The 26,089-nt window shown below is 37.0% G+C and overlaps 1 protein-coding gene across 11 annotated transcripts in view; it reads right to left on the bottom strand.

Moving 5' to 3' along the window:
- Positions 1–26,089, bottom strand: part of KLHL13 (kelch like family member 13) — a 186,737-nt gene that overhangs the window by 42,949 nt on the left and 117,699 nt on the right. Inside the window, exons 1-2 of one of the 11 annotated variants that reach the window (XM_067722568.1) lie at positions 17,685–18,111; positions 17,064–17,176 (exon numbers count right to left, since the gene is read on the bottom strand). The exons of 8 other annotated variants lie outside the window; for them this stretch is intronic. In XM_067722568.1, the coding sequence (XP_067578669.1) occupies positions 17,064–17,161 (98 nt within the window). In that variant the 5' untranslated portion in view covers positions 17,162–17,176; positions 17,685–18,111. Of the gene's footprint in view, positions 1–17,063; positions 17,431–17,684; positions 18,112–26,089 lie in introns of those variants that run through there. 2 more of the 11 variants (XM_067722569.1, XM_067722567.1) reach the window with 2 other exon arrangements.

The raw sequence follows: 26,089 nt of genomic DNA, 5'->3' as shown, positions 1-26,089 counted from the left end.
AATAGTTCTGTAGAGGTAATAGTTTGGTAGATGTTCTATGAAGAACCGTGTACTTAGAATTCACTATAGCAATCGGGTTTGTTGGTATGCCACATGGGGAAGGGAAGAGTATCTCATAATTGCTTCATTTGGCTCCAAAGCCTCAAATAGTCTTAGGACACTCATCAGTCTCAATAAAACATGCTGATAGGATACATGCACTTGCAGAGGAAACATACTGCCCAAGACTATCAGAATACATGTCAAGTTGTTCCCTTTACTTGATTTCATTTCTGCGGGAAAAAAATAAGTGAATCAGAGAAAAACCAGAAAGGTAAAAGTATATCAATGCCTTTAACTTTTCTCTCTTCAGCTCCTGATCAGTTTGACAGCACTTCTTGCTTGTGACTACCACATTACAAAGTGGTTAAACCTAACAATGTATGTAATTCTAATAACATAATGCCACCGTAACAAAAGAACAGGGGTTTCTGAGTTAGTGTCAAAAGTATTATTCAAATACTGCAATTTCCCAGAGTAATAATATTATTCTAACTGAAAGTCAGTGCCAGTGGGTTGGTGTGCAAGCAGTGCAACAACAACAAAACAAAACAAAAATAAAAGTCATGAATGGTATAACAACACAACAAGTCAGCTTGGTTAATCAAGGCACTGACTCACGCTTCACCACCCGTCCCCCAGAAAAAGAAAATACATATTTCTCACACTCACAATTTAAAAAGAAAATCAAGAAAAAGTCTTTCTTCAAAGAAGAACTCCCCCGCCATTTGTTTTTCTGCTCTGAAACAGAGAAGTGTCTGCTAGCTGTAGCATTTGCTAAATGAAACATTTCTTGCTATAAAGTTGCATTGGCAGGTGGGGGAAAAATTCAGCCACCTGTTCTCACATTCATTTGAATTTGAGTGCTAAATCCGTCAAGGTATTTCCTTCCCCCATGAGAAATAAATTAAAAGCTTAAGATGATATTAGTCATTTCCCATTGATTTTTCTATAGATTCAAAGTATGCATTCTCCATTGAATTCTAAAGATATTAATAATCTTCCTACAACACAAAATTTAGAATCAGCTCTCCTTCACGCCTCCCATCAAAAACTGAATGATACACACACACACACACACACACACACACACATATTCTCTCAATTTCCATTAAGAAAGAAAAGGAAGTGTTTTTAAAATTTAGAAGGAAAATTTCCAATTCATGAAGTAAGTTAATATATATAAAATAAGCCTGGTATTTTCTTTAAAAGAAAAACACCTTAAAACCTAAAATATTTGAAGATATGTCCCAGGAATTCCCTGGCATCTAGTAGTTAGGACTCTGCGCTTCCACTGCAGGGGTCCTGGGTTCAATCCCTGGTCGGGGAACTAAGATCACACAAGCCACACGGCAGGGCCAAAAATAAATAAATAAATAAACTGCTTTAAAAAATAAATAAAAGATTTTAAAAAATAAAAAAATAAAGATACGTCCCAACTAAAATTACATTTACGGTATCACTGTACAAGGAAATCATAAATATCATAGCAACTTCTCTCTTTGTTTTCTTAACATCTTTATTGGAGTATAACTGCTTTACAATGTTGTGTTAGTTTCTGCTGTATAACAAAGTGAATCAGCTATACAGATACATACATCCCCATATCCCCTCCCTCTTACATCTCCCTCCCACCCTCCCTATCCCACCCCTCTAGGTGGTCACAAAGCACGGAGCTGATGTCCCCGATCTCCCCGTGGGAGCAACTTCTCTTAAGAAGGCGTAAATTAATCACTATTTAAGAAACTATGGAGAACGTGTCTCCTCAACAAGGTGTTTGCCTGAAAGAAGTCAAGAAAAGATAAAGCTTTGGTTAGTTATTTGTATTTTTTAACGACATAAGTATAAGTACATTATTGTCAACTTGCAATAAATCTGCTAATGGAAATCTTTAGCATAGATGATATAAAATAGCTGCTAACCTTTCTGAGGCTTTCTTTTCTGCTGCAGCTATATACCAGAGCCCACAAAAGAGAAAAAACTTTCAAGGAGATAGGGCCGGACTGTAAAATGATTTTCCAAAGTAAAGAAGCTTCTTTATATGCAAATGTCTATCACATGTAAAATAAAATCACATTAACAAATAGCTGATGTCGGTTTTAACATAGGAATAAGATAATCTACCCAGCACCTGCTGTGTACTAGGCAGTGTGCCAGACACGTTCTCTATGCTACTTAATCCTCATAACAATCCCATGTTAAAGACAGGAAACTGAAGCTCAGAGAGTTTAAGGCCTCACCATGAATCTGGTAACTATGACTTGAACCTGAGTCTGATTCCAGAGACCAAATTGTTCCCATCACACCAAGCCTAAAAAATGAAAAATAGCAGAGTAGAGGCCATAAAGCAATCAACGTTTCAGTGTTTACTTTATAAACATGAGGAAGATCTCAGAGAGACACATTCTGTTATAGGGAAGCAATTTGTTGGTTGAACTACTTCAGTCTAAAATTACCCACTTTTACCACTACTTCCATAACAACAATACCAATGCTAAAAATCTCTCATGCCATTCTCCCAAAACATCTGGGGTCAGGAGGGAGCATATCCTAGGATATAACTCAGATCAGATTTAGGGAGAACTTGACATTACGGATACCAACATTTAAAAGAACAGATTCTGAATTCCAAAGCCACCCATCGCCATCACAGAAATAGCACTATGACACAGATGAGGGAATTGGGCTAAACAAATGGAATGACAAATGATAGTCTACTCTAACAGGATGAAAGTTAATTATCCAAACCATAAAGCATTTGCATTGAATACCTCAATCCTGTCCCTGAAACACTTTCAGATTAATGTTTGCTCCTTCTGTCTACCATATTTCAAAACTTTAGTCTTCCTTCACCTTTTAAAATTCATCTACCAATTAAACTACATCAAGTCTCATGCATCTAGACTAGAAAATTCTACTGTTTGGAAGCTTGGTTTATATACTATTTCTCATTCTTTACATTTCTCATAATATTTGGATGAAAGATATAGATAGATAGATGATAGATACCTGAAGCAGAAATACAAGAGTATAATCTATAAAAATATTGAATCACTATGTTGTATGTACACCTGAAACTAATACAACATTGTAAATCAACTATACTTCAATTAAAAAAAATGAATTCTAAATGTTGATTCCATACCTACTATATAAAAAAAGCTAAGTCGAAGTTGAAGCTCCCTTGCCTTAAGAAGCCATATAAGGTGAGCAAGTACACAAGTGGTAGTGGTGGGAGAGAGAGAGCAATATGGATGTGTAGGTTGGGGGAAACAGCACGGACTCCCATCACCATCAATAGTCCCGTTCCCAGTGCACAGAGGAAATAGTTATAATCCTCTGAAAGGATGCTCCCTGCCCCCCTACAGCCAGCACCAGCCTGGCCAGTGAGAAGTCTGAGCTATACCTGAGGTCAGGAGCATGCCTTCTCCTTCTTCTATCCCCAGATGAAGAAACTGAACCGGAGCTCCAACACGCATGCCACTTTTCTATAAAGGAGCTTTTTGCTCCCAGAGGATTTATATTAACCAAAGTATCACTTTATTCCTATTATCTGTAGCTCACTGACTTTGAAATTTGACTATGGTGCTATAGTGCGTATCAATGCAAAAGTGTATTATTAAAGAACTGAGCTTTCACATGCCTAAAATTTCAGATTATTAAATATTCAAACATCCAAGTTATCCAACTTTAGAGTTTATTATAAAGGCAGATTCCACAAACTCAAAACCAGTTAGAAATCACTGAGACAAATCTCTTTGGGAACAGGAGGAATCATTAATCAAGTGATAAAAATCCAATCCTTTTCTGTCTTTTCTGAATTTCCTAGTTATATTCAGCTTCGCAAAGTCAGTAATTCATGACCAGGTCTTAAGGGTATGTTTATTTTTCTTTTAAAAGGAAACATGATAAGAAAAAAAACCAATAAAGAGTAAGACTTTCCAACTTAAAAGTAATAGCCAATTATACTCCATGTTTTAAGAATTATAATTGGCAGCTCTACGAGTCCCACTGATTCTGTCTTCAAAGCCTGTGATAAATGTAACAAATCCCAACCTTGAATTTGCAATGACCTAGCAGCACCTCTAATTATTTCAAGGAATGTATCAAATCATTCATTTAAATATAATGTTTAATATGATTTAATCACACCAATGTTTTAATATGACAGCCAATAGTTTTAAGACAGGGGAAGGTAATTTTAAAAGAGAAATCAGAAGACAGACTCTAAACCCAAAGAGTATGAGAATAACACTAAGGATAGCTCTCTCAAGTTTGTTTCAGACGTGGAGCTTGGCGAAGCAAAAAGTCTAATTTTAGTACAATTTTTCATATTAACATTATTTTCCACTTTGTACATATTTGCCTCACCATTAAGGTTTTTTTTTTTAAATAAAACTTAGCTCTAAGACTTTAACTTATCCCTCTTGTGCTTCCCTGGTGGCGCGCAGTGGTTGAGAGTCCGCCTGCCGATGCAGGGGACATGGGTTCGTGCCCCGGTCCGGGAAGATCCCACATGCCGTGGAGCGGCTGGGCCCGTGAGCCATGGCCGCTGAGCCTGCGTGTCCAGAGCCTGTGCTCCGCAACAGGAGAGGCCACAACAGTGAGAGGCCCGCGTACCGCAAAAAAAAAAAAAAAACACTTTTATAAGATTTTGTCCATCGTACAGCAACGCTAAGGAAGGAGTCCTTTGCATAAAGTATTTATGTACCATGAGTATGTTTACCCCAAATATTAAGTATTCTTGATAAAATTGGTAATGACTTCCTGAAAGGGAGACTGGTTATTTATTTTTTTTTTTTGAGGGAGTAGATGCAAATTATAATTCATTGAGGAGTTTGCCACTTTGAGGGAAAGGTGTTTCTTTTTAGGAACATTATGGTCTCTGGCTTAAAGAAAGTTTGTGTTCTTGGGTGGAACGCAAAAAGGGTAGAGGCAGACCGTATGATTTAAACAACATGACAGTAGGCATCCAGCACTCACATTTCCCAGTCATCTAAGTGGGAATTTTGAATAGAAGCTAATTGGAGCATTTTCAGACTGTGTATGTGTTTTGCAGAAGCGATCTATGAATTGTGAAGTAGTAATGAAGTACTGCCTCCGTCTGTTTGAGACAAATAGGACAGAAGGATATTAAGCAAGAGAGAAGCATTCCCTTCCTTCCTTCCATACCGTCCTTTAAACCAGTGTTTCATACCCCAATTTATAATGTCTGACTCTCGGAGTGCAGGTGAGAAGGACGCAGAGAAGACTCACCAGGATGAGTGTCAGGGTGTCAAAAGTTTGGCCAGCTAGTTGGAAAATGCTAGCCTAAATGCTATTCCCCTCAACTCATCCCATCTACAACAAGCTATTTCTTGAAGCAATAAGTCATTTTAAATGTCCCAAATCCAATCTTTTCCTAGATCATGCTTTAAGGAGAAAACTGGCTTATTTAAAGGTACTCTCAAGGGAAATGAATTTGACTACATAGTTCTTAATGATTATTCCTGGAAGCTTGGTCAGTCAGAAGGAAGTTCAGGAATCTCAAATGTATCTAGATGTCACGCATTCAAGAGAGACATAGATAGGATATTCTGGATTCTAAAATAAAGTTGTTATCATCAAAATATTTCAGTCATCTTAGACCCCTAGTTCTCCCCCCTCTCCTATGCCCAGGCAACTGACAAAGTACTACTAAGTATCTCTCTAGTATGCGTCTTTCACTATCTCTCCACTCTCACTGCCCCTACCACACTTTGGGTATCTATTACCTCTTCCTTGGATTTGGTTAGTAACATAACTTACATATTTGTTACAGTATAGCATCTTCACATACTGTGATTGTATTTATAGTTTTGGCGGGGGCGGGGCGGGGGGAGACGGGGTGGGGTGGGGTGGGGTGGAGGACCGGGGGGACCTTCAGGATAGCGGAGGAGGGCTTCCCTGGTGGCGCAGTGGTTGAGAGTCCGCCTGCCGATGCAGGGGACACGGGTTCGTGCCCCGGTCTGGGAAGATCCCACATGCCGTGGAGCGGCTGGGCCCGTGAGCCATGGCTGCTGAGCCTGCACGTCCGGAGCCTGTGCTCCGCAGCGGGAGAGGCCACAACAGTGAGAGGCCCGCATACCGCAAAAAAAAAAAAAAAAAAAAAAAAGATAGCGGAGGAGGGAGACGTGGAGATCACCTTCCTCCCCACAAATACATCAAAATACATCTACGTGTGGAACAACTCCTACAGAACACCTACTGAACGCTGGCAGAAGACCTCAGACCTCCCAAAAGGCAAGAAACCCCCCACCTACCTGGGTAGGGCAAAAGAAAAAAGAATAAACAGAGACAAAAGGATAGGGACGGGACCTGCACCTCTGGGAGGGAGCTGTGAAGGAGGAAAGGTTTCCACACACTAGAAGCCCCTTTACTAGTGGAGACAGTTTTCCAAGAGCAGTATTCAATCACTCCTCTCTGCTTGCTGAACAAAAGCCATAGCCTACGCTCTTGCATTCAAGGCTCCTTGGACTAGCCCTCCTTAACTAGTTGCACATTTTGGCAAATAATTCAAAGTAAATATATATTTAATGATTTGAGAATAAATAAAAATCCAAATTTATTCACAAACTATCAATTGTTTTGCTTTAGAATATGTTGTTTTCATACATTAGTAACTGCTATGCCTTTTTGTCCTATTGTTAACCAAGCAATGTGTAAAAGCATTTATTTAAAATATTTCTGATAGGAGGAAAACTTAGTTAATTTAAATTGAATATCTGCTGGGAGTTCCCTGGTGGTCCAGTGGTTAGGACTCAACGCTTTCACTGCCGTGGCCCCGGGTTTAGCCTTTTTAAGTATAAAACAATTCAGAACATAAGTAAATGTGGATCATTTATTTGAGTACTAATTTAAAATTTATTTTTCCTAAACCCTACTCAGATTTCCTTTTATCCTAGTCAGCCATTCTTGTTTTCAAACTATACACAGAAAACACATTATCAATTAAGTACAAACATACTAGTTTTAAAACAGAAATTTGTCTAAAATAGTTTTCCCCTCATGGTAAAGGACATGTGAAAATAAGTCAAATAACTCTTAACTTTAAGAGTAGTTGCTCTCTTGGAAGAGATTATAATCTTACTTTCTTTATCAAATTACAATTTGATGAACCATGACTAAAGTTTTCTGGTCACTGGTAAATGGCTTCTATTAAAATTACTTTCAGTCTGTGTCAGCATCATGGTACTTATCGGAAAGCAAGGAACAGAATCAGGATTTTGGATTAGTTCTTTTCGTAGGAAAGATAGCTGTAACTTACTCTCTAACAAGACTGTAATTTATTAGATTCCTCTATATATGAAATGAAGAAATGCAACACACTTTGAGTGAAATAATTTGCACAAGGCTACAGACCTAAAAACTACTCTCTCTAGATTCATTCATTGGGGATTTCCCCAGTGGTCCAGTGGTTAAGACTCCATACTTCCAAAGCAGGGGGCCTGCGTTCGATCCCTGGTTGGGGAACTAAGATCCCACATGCTGCACGGTGTAGCCATAAATAAATAAATAAATTTTTAAAAATTCATTCATCAACTCAATATCTGAACACCTGCTATGTGCCAGCCACTGCACTAGGAGATATGTAAAAAGAGCAGGCGGGATACTTGCTTGCAAAGAGATCACAGTGAAAGAAATAATTACTTTCCAAAGGACCAAGTGATATAAAAATAATAGTAAATTCTCAACATCATCTACTAACAAATACCATGTTGCATAATTCATATAAACCACAGTAACTAAACTAATTGCAAACTTTGCTCCCTGGTACAGAAGTGTATCAGTTCATATTTAGCATATAAGGGCCAAAATAAATAAATAAATAACATCGACTTTCCTTACTGCTATTTTATTTTAAAGGACTATTCATCCCAGATCAGGCTATCTGCAAGGCTGCATCAGCAATCAAATAATATCCACTATTCAAAACTATAATCTGCGGGCTTCCCTGGTGGCGCAGTGGTTAAGAATCCGCCTGCCAATGCAGGGGACACAGGCTCAAGCCCTGGTCTGGGAAGATCGCGGAGCAACTAAGCCCGTGAGTCACAACTACTGAGCCTGCGCTCTAGAGCCTGTGAGCCACAATTACCGAAGCCCATGAGCCTAGAGCCCGTGCTCCGCAACAAGAGAAGCCACTGCAATGAGAAGCCCGCACGCAGCAACGAAGACCCAACACAGCCAAAAAAAAAAAAATATATATATATATATATATATATATATAAAATCTGCAATTATAATTATATGAAAGAAAGCCAAACATATGATGGTGGATCACATCATTTGAAAGAAAAGTCTCTAATTGCATCTATCTATATACTTCAGCAATATGCTTATGAAAAATATGCTAATGAGCCAGGTCACTGGTCTACTTTAGACGAAAATTTTGGTTCCAGTTTCATGAACTTTTGTTTAGCTGTGAATCATTCAGAAATGATTACATATGCACATCCTTTGAGGGAAAGTGCTCATAATGAATGAAAATCACTTCAGTTTAGTGATGCTAAGGGATTATCTATTGGATAATCTACTTACAACCTAAAACATCCATATACTTTTCAAAACTCTATTTCAAAGTATTTTGTAGATCGAACTGTGAGTTAATTAGGAACACAGTTCAGTGTAGGACAAGAGAAAAATCTCTGGCGTGATCACATGTATAAAGAGAAATCTAGTCGAAGTTTTTGTTGTAAACTGGTTTTTAACATTAATTTGTAATACAATTGATGAAATGGGATAAAATAATAAAAAGGAAATATAAATTAAGACTGAGTTAACTCATCAGATGTGAATGTACACAGATGGAGGAAAAGTGACCAGACTTAAATATCACATTCTCTTTCAAGGTACAGTGGTATGACAAAGAATGATTTCTAAGGTTCCTCCCAGCTCTCAGAGTCCAAGAATCCTGAATAAGATACTTATGCTCTTTTTAAGATATGTTCTGATCTCACTGATCAGTGAAAAGCACTATATTTTTGAAACCAGAAAAACAAAGAGTGAAAATAGAAGATGTTACAGGGCAAGCTGTAAATGAGCAAAGGTCTTTTAAAATTTGTAGAAATAACTTCAGTGAGAGACTTTCAAGTGGGGGGGGGGAGAAAAGGAGGGGGAGAGAGGAAGGACAGAGCGATGGCAAAGGCACTAGTTTAACCCAGTTGTCCACGAACACTCAAATGAGCTTGCCTCTCTAATGTATCATTCTCACAATGTTTCATTCTCAAAATCTCACTGTTTTAAAATACAGTATTCAAGGCTTTTAAATCAAAAACTCAATCGAGCCCCTGCACCTTCCAATCTAATCACGTTAAGTCCTTAAAGGTGGAAGAGAAAGGCAGAAGAGTGGGTCAGAGAGAGAGAGATGTGAAAAAGACTCCTGCCATTGCTGGCGCTGAAGATGGAGAAAGGGAGCCAGAAGCCAAGGAATGCTGGTGGCCTCTAGAAGCTGAGATCAACTGTTGCCTTACAGCCAGCAAGAAGATAAGGACCTTGGTGGTTCTACAACTGCAAAGAACTGAATTCTGTCAATGATCCAAACGAGAAGGAAATGCAGTCTCCCCTAGAGCCTCAGAAGCAAACAGAGCTCCACCAACACCGTGATTTTAGCCCAGTGAGACCCATACCAGACTTCTGACCTAAAAAACTATAACATAACAAATTTGTGACGTTTTAAGCCATTAGTTTGCAGCAATTTGTTATGGCAGCAATAGAAAACTCACACGTGGAGGTTTTTCTCAGTGCCTGCACACAATCAAGCAATGGGACAATCATGTCCACAAGAAAGTACTAAACATGCTGACTGGTTAGTACCCTAGGACTGTGATAAACAGAGCACATCTGCTCCAGTCAATGGCAGCTAATTACTGGGGAGAGAAAAGGTGGTTGGCCAACGAAGGTAGAATAGTGCTTCGAAAGAAATAGGAAACAATGAGGTTAATCCCAGTATCATATCAGTAAGTAAAGATAATTGCCCCAGTATTTTCCTGCAACTTCACCACTTGACAGTACCACAAAGTAAAGCTAACTTCTCCCTGTACCACCACCCAATTCAAAAAAGTTTATCTCATCTGTCATACTCCTTTGTTCTTCGAATTCTAGTGAGATATTTCCTAAGTAGTAGATGGCATGAAAGTAGCAAGAGTCTATAAAAAGAAAAAGGCATTAGAGGAGTCAAGATCATTGAAATCAAGCAGAACTGCGTTTGAATTTTCACTTCACCTCTTACTTGAAGTGTAACATTGAGCAAGTTAACTAACTTCTCGGAACCACTGTGCCCTTAGAGTAAAACAGGGAAAAGACTTACCCTTATAGAGTGTTTGGGAGGCAGCTTCCAAAGTGCTTGGCACTTTTTTTTTCCAGTGAGGGAAGGATTTATTACTACTTGCAACAAGTAAGGAGAACACCGGGAATCTTTCCCAAAGCAGTGTCTCCCCATACAGCAAAATTGGGGAAGTTTTCACACAGTGGTTTGCACTTTTATAGTAGCACTCAATAAATTGTATTACATTTAACTATGTTAAACCAGGACATTTTTGAAAATTGCAAATAAATATGTTTCACATGAAATTTACAATATCTGTTGTATAGGCTAGATTCAAGAATTCTGAAAGTTGTTTTTAATTACATTTTTCTTATGGAAACATGTTATTTCATTTCTCCACTGAACCATGTCATAAGAAGAATTGTCCAACGAGTTGGGCATGCTCCTGTCTTACCATACCATAAATGTCGCAAAATTGGGTTAAAAACAACATATACCCTCATCATAGTAAGTCATGCCAGTGAAAATATTTTACTATAATTGGAAACATAATATAATTTTATTTTTCTCTAAGATTACATCATATAGTCTGGGATCAAACTGTTGATGCTTGTAAGGTAAAAATATATACACTTGTGTGCTATAAAGTACCTAAGCCCTGTCCAACTTAAAGAATGGCACTCCATTTTTCTTGTTTAAAAAAGTGACTATCAAGTTTAAATGTAAATGGCATCATTTTCCATCTTATGGAATATGTACTTTCTCTTTTTTTCTTTGTTTAAATATTGAAGTATAACTGACATACATTGTATTAGTTTCAGGTGTACAACATAATGATTTGATATTTGTATATATTGCGAAATGATCATCACAATAGGAATATGCACTTTAAAATCTGGTATCTATATCCAATTCATATCTCCTCAGTGAGCCCAGATACATTTCTCCTCTGTAGTAGTTTTATTGCCATTAAATCCATTATCAATAATGCAAGCACAGTAAACAAGAATGTTATTTAAACTGGTTGTCTTGGTTTAGCATTTTCACAGGAGCAAAATAAATCAAGCAATTTAATTGTTTATAAATAAAGATAGGATAGAAGATAAAGTCTAGTCATTTTGAATAGCTGCAAGGACTATATCCATAATACCCAGCAGAGTTATGCCTGGCGCATAACAGGCAGTAACTTCTGAATATTATAAACTCAATATACAAGGTGACTGAAAAAGAACTGAGCTCTTTCAAAAGTGGATTGCTCAGTAACTTCTTTATGTACTGATGCCCTAAGAATCTCACGTTCATACCACCTCTTTCTTGGCCTTGAGGAGATAAAGCAATACACTGTGGCTGCTATTTCAATTTAAAATGTCGGCATGCACAGCGCTTATAATTCTTGACTCTACAAGTAATACAGTCATTAATACAGATACTTGCCTATCTCTTCCTTCTTTCTTTTCCCTCCCCCTAACTTGGCCCTATTTAGGTCTCATCTAAATATTCTAAATTTCAAGCAGAATGTCTGGAATCCTCAGAGTTCTTAGTAACTCCAGACTTCGCGCGATGGTGAAAGATTTGCATTTCCGTCTCTCTTCCCTCTGGGGAAATGTTTTGAGGGGTACTTGGAAGTAACACTCATTTAGGCATAAAAAAACAACGAATCTAGATAAATTTTCGACAAGTAAAATTCTTGGAAATTGCTGAAAGCATCCGAAATACTAGCTTTCTGTCTTGTAAGTTTCTTGTGTGCAATATTCCTCAGATACATTCAATGGTTTTAAGAGATCTTTTTAAAGACACATACAATAGGCTTTAAAACACAATTTTAATTTCATTTGCACATGCCAGAATTCCTCAGACTCGAAGATCTGAAGTAGCCAAGAGAATAAACGCTGACTAGGAGGAACAAGCAATCTAGTCGTAAACCTCCGAAAAGAAGTTTGTAAACTCTGAGTCACTGTGGTTCAGGATGAAGGCTATGATTAAAAAATAATATAATTGCAGGCTCTTTAAGATAAGCAAAACGCCTGTATGAAAGGAGAGAGGTCTCTTCTAGTCGGACCATGTGGGGAGCATCTCATTCAGATGTAGTATCTTGTATAAAGTTTAACACAAAAAAACTATCTGGGTGAGGCACAACCAGCAGAGTGAAGAGCCTGGAAAACATGTCACATGAGTAATGGTTAAAGAAAGAAGATTTCCAGGCTTGTACGTTATGGAGGAAATAATATTTTTCTCCATAGCTCCAGAAGGCCACACCAGGAATAGGAGATGAAAGATAAGAGGAATTGATTTTGCTCAATGCATGGAAGAGCTGTCCACGAATGAAAGGTGCTGGCTTGGGGAGGTAGTGAGCTCTTTGTCACTGACAGTGATCAAGGAGAACGTGCATCGGCATCTTTCAGAGTTGTCACAGGAAGGATTCCTGCTTTAAAGGGGATTTGGATTCTCTAAATGACATCTAAGGTCACTTTTATCTGTATGATTTTCCATTAATAAGTGTTAAGCTAGCCCTTCTGCAAGTTCAGACAATGGAAATTCACAAGAAACATGCTACAAGAGTTACAGATGAGCGCTAAATTGCTCTGTGTTATTTATGTTATTTCTCCACATAGTTTTGTTAGATTGAGCATATGTAGTAAAAAAACAAATTAAGCAGACACAAACAAAAGTTTATGTATACACTAATTGTGAAAATGTCTAACTAATTATATTCTTTTCTAATTTGAGAATATCAATTTGGGAAGTATTTTGCTAGATGAAAAGGATACCTAAGGTTTTGTTTTATTTTATTTTCAAGGTTGTATTTTATTCACTAAATTAGAAAAAAGACAATCTTAGGGGATAGAAAACATGTCAAATTTAGAAAGTGCATGTTTTAATTTTCACTGTCCTTTGAATCACCCACAAACAAGGAATATTTATATAGTATGACTAAATCTAGACAAATTATTGACAATTAAATAAAGCACCAGTTTTTCTAGGGAAATCTAGATACTGAATCTCAATGATAAAATGATAGAAAATGATTTCTATAAAAGTCAGTGCTATTGGCACTTACTCTAAAATATATTTTACATAGTAAACAAAATAGTTGTAAACAGGATGCTAACTGAATACAAGTGTATCGGCTAAGAGAGGACAAGTCTAATTCACTAACACTCATTCTACACCCATTGTCTGGCTTGCTATGATTCACTGTTACATTGTGCTGGTTAATTCTTACCTATTGTCTTCCTTTTGTGGCCACACCATTATTAGCAAGACTTAACTGCTTGTGAAGAAAGATAAAAAGATAGCTAATGCTAATTCTGTTCTCTTTCAGTGTGTCCTTGGAATCTAACAATACATTAACCCTATAACATCAGCCTGAAGGAATCATTTGCTGCCTGAAAACAATGAATACCAAAACACCAGAAAACCGCTTAGAAGTGACTGCCCTTTCAGCTTTATTAATTTAGGCAAATTGACAGGTTAATTTACATGGTTCACACCTGTCAGGAGCAGAGTCTACTAATTTAGCTCACACTGACCAGGAGATACTCCTTCAGGCTAAGGTTGAACTTCAACCTTCTGCTGAACAGAGTGTAACACAAACACATCACTCAGATTTTGATCAAGACAGTCCCTTCAGAATTCCACATGGATGGCACACCACCCTTGCAAGTGTTCAAAACTGAAGCTGAAGGGAGACTCTACCTAATAAAGACTAAATAATATTTGGTAATCAAGCTATCCGGAGGCCAAAGGATTATTTTCCCAAATCTTTTGTCTTTATGATACTCCACTCTTCCCAAATCATATTTTAACACAATTTGAAAAGCACTTTATGCTATATAAGAAACTATTTTCCTTAATAGTATCATAAACATTGTCTTTATCATCAATAAGTCTTGAAAATATGGAAAGGTTTTAACTCACGTTCAGGTTCTAAACAAGCAGAAAGCAAGCCAACGTGGACTTTAAATCCACAAGGAAAAAAAAGCTTTTCTGTTCAATGTTTGCAGTAAGTAAAACATTCTCTATTCTAGCTTTCACTAGTGGATAGCAGCACTGCCCTATATCACCAGCATCAATGGAAGAGTTCTAGCCAGCAGCACCTACATTGAGTTTAGAAAGAAACCATAAGGAACCTTTATATTTCTCCATATTTGCTCCATTACTACAATACATTTTTACTACAAGCAAAAATATTTTATATTGAAATTTCAGTCTTTGAAAAAGCACCCAAGTCATCAATGAAAATCATGTAATATGTATTCGACAAATCACAGTAAATAACGATAAAACATTACAAACCAATACAAGCAAATATACCAAAAGATGCTTATATTAACTGGGAAGAATTCTATATTCAAGATAGTATTTTTAATGTTTATACGTAATTTTACAGGTAAATCCTAAAATATCACAATCTATCAGAGAGTCAGAGTTTAACTGCTCCATTTCAACGCAAAGACTTTAGACCCAAAAGACACAAGTAGCCATCTAATCTATGTTTGCCAACCCAACCGACCATGAGAGCAAACATGATGTTACTTGACCCAGGATTCTAACTTGCTCTTTACAGTTTTTGAGTGAAAAATATGCTCAACTTAAATATCATCTGTGTGTAGAAGTGCTATGGAATATAAGGAAGCACTGATGAGAACAACATGTTAAACGTGGTATTTTTATTTCTGGCCCAGCAAGGCAATGAACTCTAAATCAGTCAAAAACGAAACAATTTATTTAAAACTTGATTTAAACTCCCCAAGCTAGTCTTCTTTTCCTATATTTAACATATATTCTCTGTGTATATTTACATAATATTTTAAACCTCATATTAATTTATTTATTAAAAAAATAAGTTAAGGCCAATTTAACAATACAGACCGTCACAATGTCAAAATAGTCCAGACTAACACCAGCTCCTCAAATATACTTTTCCATTCTACATATGTGTACTACCAACACTCAATGCCAACGTGCAAGATCTATGACATTTTCTGGCTTCTCTCATCTAAATCAATTCACTCATATCACCAGGTCAAAGAGGTGAGGACTTAAAAGAAAGAAAGTGGTTCATTAAAGATGTTGTATTAAGCTGTATCTGAGCTTGTGGCTAGTATGGATTTAAAAAATGTAAGTATTTTTTAATCATCTCTAAAAAGTAGCAAACCAGCTGCAACAGGGGCTACAAATTGGATCTTTTGGACAGTAAAATGCAGTAGGAATACTAGAATCATTAGTAACCATTATTAATTGTAACCTATTGATTTTAGTTTGGGGTGTGTATGTTTTGTTTTGATGATGAAGTTGCTTTTGGTAAATCTTTGGTCATTTCTCACCAGCTAAGATATATAAAGTCAACAGGCACATCTCATTTTCTCGAATTATTTGAAGGAGCTCCATTAACTTGTCACCTCCATTAATTTGCACTTTTGACAAATGCAGCTTTTGAGAAACAAACAGAGCTGATTTTTTTCTTTTTTCTTTTACAAATATAACTTAAAATTTTAACTTTATAGGAAACAGAGTTTAACACCCAGATAAAATAACCTGAAGCATCTCTAAGAAGGAATAGAAAAAATAATCTGAAAATGAAATGATGACAGGATTCAACTCTGAAATGTCCTCATTTTTCCTCGCTTTCCCGGGAATTGCTTCTTTTGGACTGAGAGCACAAGCACACTTCCTCAGCAGCTGAAAGCCTTTCAAAGAACCAGAGAGATACCACTGTGCATCTGAACCTCATATAAAACAAAAACTAAGTAATAAAATGGCAACTCACCAGATTTCTAAACACACAATGGACCTAAAGCGGGAAGAATTTTCCACATCTGTCCTACTGAAAAATATTTTAAAGGGAACACTTACAGTTAAGACAGGCTTTCACTCAAAAGCTTTTCTCGTATAATTATTTAATAAAAAAAAAAGTCCAGCTTTCCCTCACTCCTTCCTCTACTAAAAAAAGATCACAGACAATACTTTAAAAGAATATTTTATTATATCTCCCAGATTTTGTTTTTAAAGCAACACTTTGCAAATTTAAAAAATAAGATTTTCAAAAATTCTAGAAAGACGTCCCAATATATTTCAGTACATATCTACTTAAAATAAATTTCTAAAATAGATATTTGTATAATACACTTTTCAACTCCATGTATATAAGTAACTACTCATAGAACTATAATTTGCACAAATTCAAACTTATACTTCAGAACTCGAATTATAAAACTGAGAAAGATATAATATCAAACTTATTAATGTTCATACAGAACTCAAGTATCAAGTCCTCAATAAAAGACTCATTTTCTGATCAGTGTGTTAACTCTGAATGTTTCAAATTCATCAAAAAATTATAGAAAGCATTTCCATATTTAACACATCAACATCAATCATAAGCAGTTTTTGTGCCATTACACAAAAGAAGTCATCTTAAGTATTTCAGATACACAAAAATTCAAAACATCCAACCAATGTAAAAGTTTATCCTTTTGCAATTCCTTAGATATACCTTTAGACTTTCATCTTAGTAATTACATTACTATTAGGCACTTTAAATGAAAAGAAACATAAACTCCTAGAAAACCAAAACAATGGTAAAATGTGGGCATGCCAATATATTTAAATGTAAGCAAGCTTGAGGTTTTTAATCTTGTGGGGTTTTGGATGTTGCTGTTTGGGATTTTCTACCCCCTTTTGTCACAAGGTTGATTCATGAATGAAATCCCACTTTAATATCCTATTTTCTCTCACTTACATGTATGCTGGAGAAAGTGGAGTTGACCTGGATGTTTTAAGCACAGGAACTGGGAATTTCCAGATAGCAGGAGAGCTCGTTTTCCATTTCAATGGCATGTTGTCACCACGGTACTACAATAACAGTAAACAGCGTTTCCATAACAGACTACCAACTATGACTTCCATTCCACACTGTACTGACACAGCAGTGGCTGCCGCGGAGAACAAGCAAACGATTCTGCCAGTGCCCTTAAACCGATGCTTCCAATCTGTAAAATAGGGCTGCAAGGTACCTCCTTTAAATCCTCCTGTCCCCTAAAGCAAATGATGATTCTATCGTTCGAACTCAACAATAGTGCCACCTCGTTAGGAAAGCGTTGACTGCAGTATAATTTTTTTGAAAAGACTGCACTGTGCATACCACACAATGCAGCTTTATTTGATAAAAGCGGCTAGGGTTTGGGGTGGTTCTTTTTTTTTTTTTTTTTGGTATTATTTTAAGCTTGCATTACCATTGTTCTACCTTAACAGGGATACTGCAGCACTGCACTATATTCTGCACCTATTAACCTGATTTCTGACCAATAGTAGCAGGAAAAAAAAAAATAGACGGGTTTCATATGAAAATGAAACAACATACCTACTCAGAATACACTTGTCATCCTCTGAACATTCTTCTTTTGAGCTGCAACAATACAAATGGGATATAAACCTCAGCATAGCCTTAGGCCACAGCTAATAGAGATCAGTGACTAAATTCGGCAGCCTGCTTTCCTCCTGTGCAAGCTCTGGCCACACAATACAAGAATGCCATTATGGGAAGAGCCCGTTTAAAAAAAATGCCAGTCTCTCTGTTTTCCAGTTAGAAGAAGGCAAAATGTAAGAACAAATATAAACTGCTGCAGAACTCTGCACGCTCTTCTAGTAGCTTCTGATTCAAGTTGCTCTCTTTTCCCTATTCTTATTTCCAAGCCAGGATGAGCAAAAATCTCATACATTTACAACATGCTGTGTGCTAACACGAATATCACTCTGTCTTCTGCAGCAGAGAAGTACAGAATAGCGTGCTCTTAATAGCAGTCCTCGGAGGGACGCTATCAACAATCTAATTCAGTGCTGCCCTCCCCTTCTTCTCTCCCCCTTTCCCTCCCCTTCACCCTCCTTCACGCCTCCCCCGCCCCCAAACAGCTCACAAATTGCCTAGAGGAGAGACACCAAGCAGGTGTCCAGCAGGGACCATTCCAGAGCTCAGCGGCGGGTCCGGTAACCTCTAGGGGTTAGTAACTGACAAGGAGGATCAAAAATTCAAGCTGCCGTCAAAGGGAGGTTGACGTATTTCATGAAAGTAACGGCAAATAGAGGCTTCATCTGTATTGTTTTAAAATACTGCCAGAAAATAGCGTTGTAAATGCCCAGAACGCGACTGGGTGTTTCAAGTTTCTGTTTAAAGCACCAAACTCACACACTTTCTACACAATTCAAAGAAGTGAAAATAGGATAAACCGGTATTATGCTGAACTCTTTATTTTCAGGTTGAAGAATTTTATTTCTGATGTAGGCAAGTCGCCATCACTAAATATCTACCCTCAATGCGTCCTTCCACCTTCTACCTAAAAACCGAATTACCCATCTTCATCAAATGCAAGCTTAATAAAGGAGGACCGCCATTGACATGAAAGCCGCTACCTTTTTAAAAACTCATCGCAGTGATGAAAAGCTCATATTTACTTTCAAGTGTATATTCAAACAATAAGCTTGTGCTTTCAACTTAAGTAGCTGGCTTTCATATGCTCTTTCCAAACGATTCCCAGTTTTTGAAAGATTGAGATTTAGTCCCTAAGAGCCTTTCTCATTTGTATTCAAAAAGCACAGGTAATTATTTCTGTAAGAAAGACACTGCTTTCAAAAATTGCAAAATACGTAATTTCATATACCAGAATACAGCGTGAAATCACCTAAGGTAATCACAAGTACCTTCAAGAACACATCAATATTCAACAATGTATTTTCCTATGAAATCCAACATATATGTATACATAGTATATACATTCACGCATACATACCTAAGGAGAGAAAGCTTATTTTGAAACATTGACCAGTAATGCATAAACTTTATTAAATACTAAATAGGTCTCAGCCATCACTACCTCACAAATAATTTTTATTCAATCGATCAGACACAAAAACACTGCACAAAAACTCAGTCAAGCAACTTAAAGGGTTAAATGATATTTCCAACTCTTTTCAGTACCCCCCCCCCCGCCAAAAACTGTCTCACAGAAGTCTTCAAAGGAATCAGAGAAAGGAATATTTATCAATATCTTAGTGGCCAAAATACATTTTAAAAGTTTTTTAAAAGTGCCACTAATACAAATAAACTGTAGTCAATATCTTACATTAGAAGGATTTGTATAATAATCTTAATAGTTAAGGAGCAAAAAGGTCCTAGGTACAATTGGCAGTGGTAACTTCTTGGAAACCCCAAGAAGGAAAACACACACAATACACACACGCGCGCACGCGTGCACGCACACACACACACACACACACTCATCAAGCAAGTTTGGAATGTCTCATTCCAAAGTCCTGAAGCATTCTCAAACATTTGAAAATATAAAACAGCTACAAATTAGCTATATGGAGCCATTTTAGAGAGAAACTTCAATCACTTTCCAGCTTATGAAAATATTACAAAGTAGCAATTGCAAATGTAACTTCTCCTTCTGAGAACAAAGACCCCCAAACCTATGTAAAACCAAGGTAGTTAAGTGTTTTGAGTCTTTATCTGTGAAGACGACTCAATATTTATGAGGGGGAAATAGGGTGAATGTAGAGTTTTCCAAATTTCCAAGAGGGTAACCTCCCAAAACAGGCGAAGATCACTTTATTGCAAAGGTTCTCAAGTTATTATTCTACTACGAACAATCAACTGATTCAAAAAACCAACATATTCTTGGTCTAATCTCGTTCGGCTCCAAAGAAATCAACCAATACCACCAAATCATCTCTTAGACTTAATGTTCAGAACCTGTTTTTGTAGCACTCCAACGGTTGTAATATTTGTTCAAAGTGAAAAGAAAGACTGCTTTCTTCCACCCATCCTAAACACTCTTAAAGACCCCAAAACCCGAAAAGCATTATATCTGATGATGAGCATTTATTTATATTCATTTCTTTTGATTTAATAAATTGCTAGAAGTCATTTGTAATTCTCTCTCATGAGCAAACAACCAATACGTCAAAGGCTTTAAAAATAATTCCCTTAACTAGAAATATAGTCCATGAAATATACTTTACACTCTTAAATTGCTTAACAACACCATTCCTCATACGTCGTTTAGAAATAAACTTCAGCCAGGTAAAATCGCCCCAATTACAAATTAGCAGAGTCCAAATTAATCAGATTTTACTACCCTGATGGCGACTCTAGTAGCAACTACGGAGTGTAATTACCATTACATTCCAGAACTAAAAATGTTTTCACCTACAGAGTGAAAGGAAGAAAATGATTAAATATATATCTTAAATATAATTTTATGCAAGCTCAGTGGTCCCACTACTTTAGTATTTAGACTGGGGGGAACCTCCCTGGTGGCGCAGCCTGCACACTGCAACCAAGAGTAGTAGCCCCTGCTCGCCGCAACTAGAGAAAGCCCACGTGCAGCAATGAAGACCCAACACAGCCAAAAATAAACAAGTTAATTAATTAATTAATTTTAAAAAATATTTAGACTGGGAAATGTCAAAAGCCCTCGTTCACATCACAGGAAACACTGATTTCATTTACAGAACACTTGGTTTCTATTATGGACAACTGCCTAAAATGGGATAGAAAGACAACATGCACAAAAGCTCTTCAAAACATTGTATGAACATCAATCACTCAAAAATACCTGTGAATGCGTATTTCAGAGATGTAATAAAGAACAATGTTGGGACTTGGCCAAGGCCATGAAAGAAGTCATTCTTGGCCAAATCTTACAACACAGAATTCCCTGGTTCCCAAAGTAGAAAGAGAAGGTTTGTAGAACTTTTACAAATCATCTTGCTCAGTACCCTCATTGTATAGATGAAAAAACTGAAGCCCAGAGAAGTTAACTTGTCACACTACTAGCTAGTAGCAGAACTGCAACTAGAAACCAAATTCCATCTCCTAGTCTAGGACTCCTGCTCTAGAATCCCTACTGTCCTTTCTTCTCAATGAGACAGTTCCAGAAGATGTTTGTTTCCATATGAAGTGAACCACATTCTACAAATGTCTCAATGTATTCAAAAGAACTACAAAGAGTTATTTATTCCTCCAATTATATGTACACTCAAAGACAGACATGGGAAAGGAACACCAAAAATACAAACGTGTGCAGAAAGACCATTTCCAAAATCTTAATTCCAGAAGGTGTTTAAGAATGATCAGGGAGAAAACGGTGAGTAAAAATCAAGCCAGTCATAGTATGAGAGAAAAGTGAAATATATAGCCAAGAGCCTCATTTTTTTCTCAATGTAAATGTTTCTAAATAACTTTATATGAAAGTTTAATTTGCTTACAGACTGCTACAGTTTGTCTCCAGTACCACCATCTCGTGAAATGAATTGACTAATATGTCACATATCTGACCTTTCTCCATATTTTCCCAATATTCCCTAAGAACTAACCTACCTTTTTCTTGCAAGTTTTGCTTAATCCCGTGGTAAGTACAACTGAAGAATAATAGCATTAACCATCGTTTGTATGAGCAGGCGCTGTGTAATCTTCTGGAGTCCTGACAATGTCCCTTCAGACTAATCTGGGAGATCCATGTTATTCCTGTTGCTCAGACAAGACTGTAGATCATGCCAAATCGTGTGCTCTGTTTATATTCTACCAATCAGTAAAAGTACTTGGATGGCAACCAAGTAGGACTGTTAAACCCTTTAAAGCATACAAAAAGTTAACTTCTAGACAACAGAGCACAATTCTTAATACATTCAGGGCTCCTCATTACAGGAAATAGAACTGTTCACGCGAATGGCTATATATACTTAGGTGTGTGTGTGTCTCCTTTTCATTTGTTTTAGGAAATTGAATATCAAATACATTAAAAATTTCTTACTAGATACTCTGATATGTAGCCTTGTTAAGATCAAAATGGAAAATCCTAGACATTTCTCAAAGACAGCTGCTTTGGAAAGTCATTATTTCATCTTTTATAAGCACCTTCTCACAAATCAATTTCCTTAACAGAACTGTGTGGACTCTTACGGTCCCACAAAGAATTTACATAGATTATTGTAACCATGACTATGCCTTGGATTACTGTACACAATCTCCTTCACAATACAAACAAGTAGAAAAACACACTTGTGCAGGCACATACGCACATGTGTGTGTGTATGCCCAGAGAATTCCTCAGGCCATGATGGCATAAGTAATGTGAAGGGAAATACTCTTCTGATCTTTAACATTTCCAAAGGAAAATATGGGTACTAAGCATTTGTTTGTTTCTTTGTTTGCTTTGGGGGAGTCAGGTATAGAACAGCAATAAGAGGAGCTAGTAAGCTGATAAGGTAAGGGGAACAAAGGAGAAAAAAAGTAAGGGTGAGGAAGGTAATGGACTGGCTGGAGGGAGAATGGAAAGCCAGAATGGTAGTGGTTCCTGATGTTTATGTAGCACCTTTTATAACTGGGGGTCAGATGAATGAGTTTATGAGGCTAAGATGGGAGCTGGTGTAGAAAGGACTGAGCAGGCAACAAGAGGGATCCAGCTGTTGGGGACCCAATGATCCACAGATTCTGACTACCCTTAACCTCACTACGCTGAAAAAAGGATTTGCACTGAATGGGAAATTCAGAAGTCCTTGCCCTTCCTTCTTCTTTTTGTTTTCTGCAGTATCTATATTCTTTATGGCTTTTTTTTGGGGGGGGGGGCTACCCTTGAGTTCTTCGTTCACATGATTCCCAAATCCATATGCCCAAGTAAGTCTTCATACATCTTTGACATGCATAACCTAAATTAATTCTTAAGTATTCCCGTGTATTAAAAAATGCCTTAGGGCTTCCCTGGTGGCGCAGTGGTTGAGAGTCTGCCTGCCGATGCAGGGGACACGGGTTCGTGCCCCGGTCTGGGAGGATCCCACGTGCCGCGGAGCGGCTGGGCCCGTGGGCCATGGCCGCTGAGCCTGCGCGTCCGGGGCCTGTGCTCCACGGCGGGAGAGGCCAGAACAGTGAGAGGCCCGTGTACCGCCAAAAAAAAAAAAAAAAAGCCTTAAACCCCAAATCAAATTGTTTGGGTGTATTGGGAGGGGTAATGGTGGAAATCAATGATTTTTACATACATACTATCTATATACATGATTTTGCATTACCATTTTTAAATTGTTGAAAAAAGCCATTTACAGAGACAGTTTATGATCATCAAATAGGGATAATGTACCCAGGGCTCCAATAAGAGGCCTGCTGTTAGGACACCCCCGTGCTCCAGCTTTGCTTCTTTGTCTGCCTGAGATGCCTTCCCCAAACTCGTGCTCCTCCTTCAAGAAGGAATCCCTGAATCTTTATCTTCCTAATTGATCACTATTCCTGGCACATGGGAAAGCACTCAGTAAGTATTTGTTGAGCAGATTGGAAGCGAGATTTTTATAAGCAGAGTAGTGGTTAAACAAGAACTGTGTACTGAAGCCAGGATATATCCTGAAAAGTTTTAAAAATGCTGTTATTGATTCTGCTATGACTAAAAGCAGAGTTCAAAGTAAAAGGAATATCCATTTGTTAATTTGATAATTTTAGGCTATAAAGTCCTTAAAATGAAAAAAAATTAAACATACACATTGTATTGTTAAAAATAAGCATATGTTGAAGAAAATCACCCAGAACACATACTTTCTTAAGTAAAATAAAGGCGTCACTGACAGTGATGATGGATTGCTCTAAGGAAAAATCTCTGCTCTCACCTCAAATAATAATAATTTAACTGTTTAGTTGTCTCTCAACAACTTCCTAAGTATCTCCTTAAATTACATTTGGTAAATAAAATAGCCAAACTATCGTTAGAGTTTCTGATGTGTTTGTTTGATAAGTCTGCAAACTTATCAAAATAAAAATCTATTTAAAATGTACAGTGTTACTCAAAAGAAAAGTTAAGAATATGGCTCTACTGACTAAAAATTATATGCATATAAAGCTTTTCAAATAGTTTCACTGCTTTGTGGCATCAACTATAGAAGCAACACTACAAACTGTGCGTGAAGACAAAGTAATAAGCAATATTACAATCTTAATTTTTGTAAATTATGAACTATGTTGATAAGAGTAAATCATTTCTAATAATGTTTATCTATAATGGTTGAAAAACTTTTTAAAATAATAAGCACATCACATACCTAAGTCTCAAAAGCATGCCAGTTAAAGAAAGTCAACATTTCCTATGTTATACATTCTTTCAGTAATACCTACATTTTTTACAAAAATCTGAGTTGCTGAAAGACCTTTAGAATAAGACATTTTCCTCAATATCCCAATTAAAATTAATGAAATAATGCTACTATCTTGAAAAAATCGTATTTATATCCTTTTATCTAAAGAGTTATTATAACATTCACATGCGCACCATAAATGTTACAGGCAAAACTGAGATCTAGGCGATTGCCTAAGTCGTTCCACCTCTTCTCCCTGAGTATTTGTAAATCTTGGTTACAAATACTTAGGGTAATCACAATAATATTTTGCTAACCAGAAGCAAACACTTTCGTGAAAAGCTAATCCTAATGACTCACTGAGATTATACCACACTACTTAAATTTTCCACGAAAAAGGCCCTTTATATGCAATTGCTTTAATCTTGTTTTAAATATCTTAAAGTCCAAAAAAGGCTCAACTTCAAACTTGAACCTTGTGACCCACTGCCATAACATGGGGACCAATAGTTTCCTTAAAGGTATAATTTAGAGTTACGATATCTGCCTACTATGGTGGTATTAAAGAGACTTAGCAAACAGTTCAATACCTCTATTTTCATGAGTATTTTGAGAACCTTCTCATTCTCTAATTTAGAGCTCTTCTCATGGGTAATTTTAAATTCTAAAGTTTTTTTTTTTTTTTTTTGGCTGCATCGCATGGCTTGCGGGATCTCAGTTTCCAGACCAGGGTTGAACCTGGGCCACGGCAGTGAAAGCCCAGAATCCTAACAACTAGGCTACCAGGGAACTCCCTAAAGACTTTTTTCTTAAAAGAAAGGCAGGGAGGGAGGTATAGAAACATTTATACTGCAGGATGCCAAATATATGGTAGCAAGTCTAAATTACAGAAGCTAGTGTGCAATTAAAAATTGCTATGCCTCAAAAACATATTTAGCAATTATGAAAATCCTATGATGGAAGACATCATTAACTCATGTTATATAAAGTGTTCATGTGTTACAAACTAACAACAGCATTGTTTTAGATTTATGTCTAACTTCATTACTTGGATGCAATGGTTGTCCAGTGGGGGAAATCCTTTCTTTTCCTTTATCTCATGTTGTACTACTAAGTAAAGTAAATGTGATTCTGACATGAGGGAATGAAAAACAGAATTCATCTTCTAGGCTGACCCTAGGTTTTAGCTAGATGCAATTTAAATTTGGGGTTCCTGACTGCCTTCCTAAGTCTGTCTACTTCAACCAGTAGTTCAGAACCACTTCACGTCTTCAAAATCAAATATATGTTTTCAATAATCAGTTATTTCTCATGGAATTCTGAAGGTATACAACACTTGAGTAAAATACATCTTTAGCTAGCATATATTTATTCATTCATTCCTTATTCAGCTTGACCTAAGTCTGAGAGACTGTTGAGCATTTTTATGTCTTCCACTACAGGGTCTGGCCACTTGGTTTGATGCTGTCCAGCCAGTAAACAAAAACATTTGTGTTTAGGGATTTCCAGAATCAACAGTTTTTGAGATTCAGATCTGTAAAGCACAGACCAACATAACTTGTATTCCAAAAAGGGTGAAGAAGCAGCAAGATGGAGCTTAAACTGATACTCTAAACAGGGAACAAGCATTAGCCAATTGATTAATTAGGACCACGT

This window comes from Pseudorca crassidens, chromosome X (genome assembly GCF_039906515.1).
Source record: "Pseudorca crassidens isolate mPseCra1 chromosome X, mPseCra1.hap1, whole genome shotgun sequence".
In the NCBI taxonomy this organism is placed as follows: domain Eukaryota; kingdom Metazoa; phylum Chordata; class Mammalia; order Artiodactyla; family Delphinidae; genus Pseudorca; species Pseudorca crassidens.
Note: the sequence above shows the minus strand (reverse complement) of the source record. Positions and strands in the feature narration are given on the sequence as shown.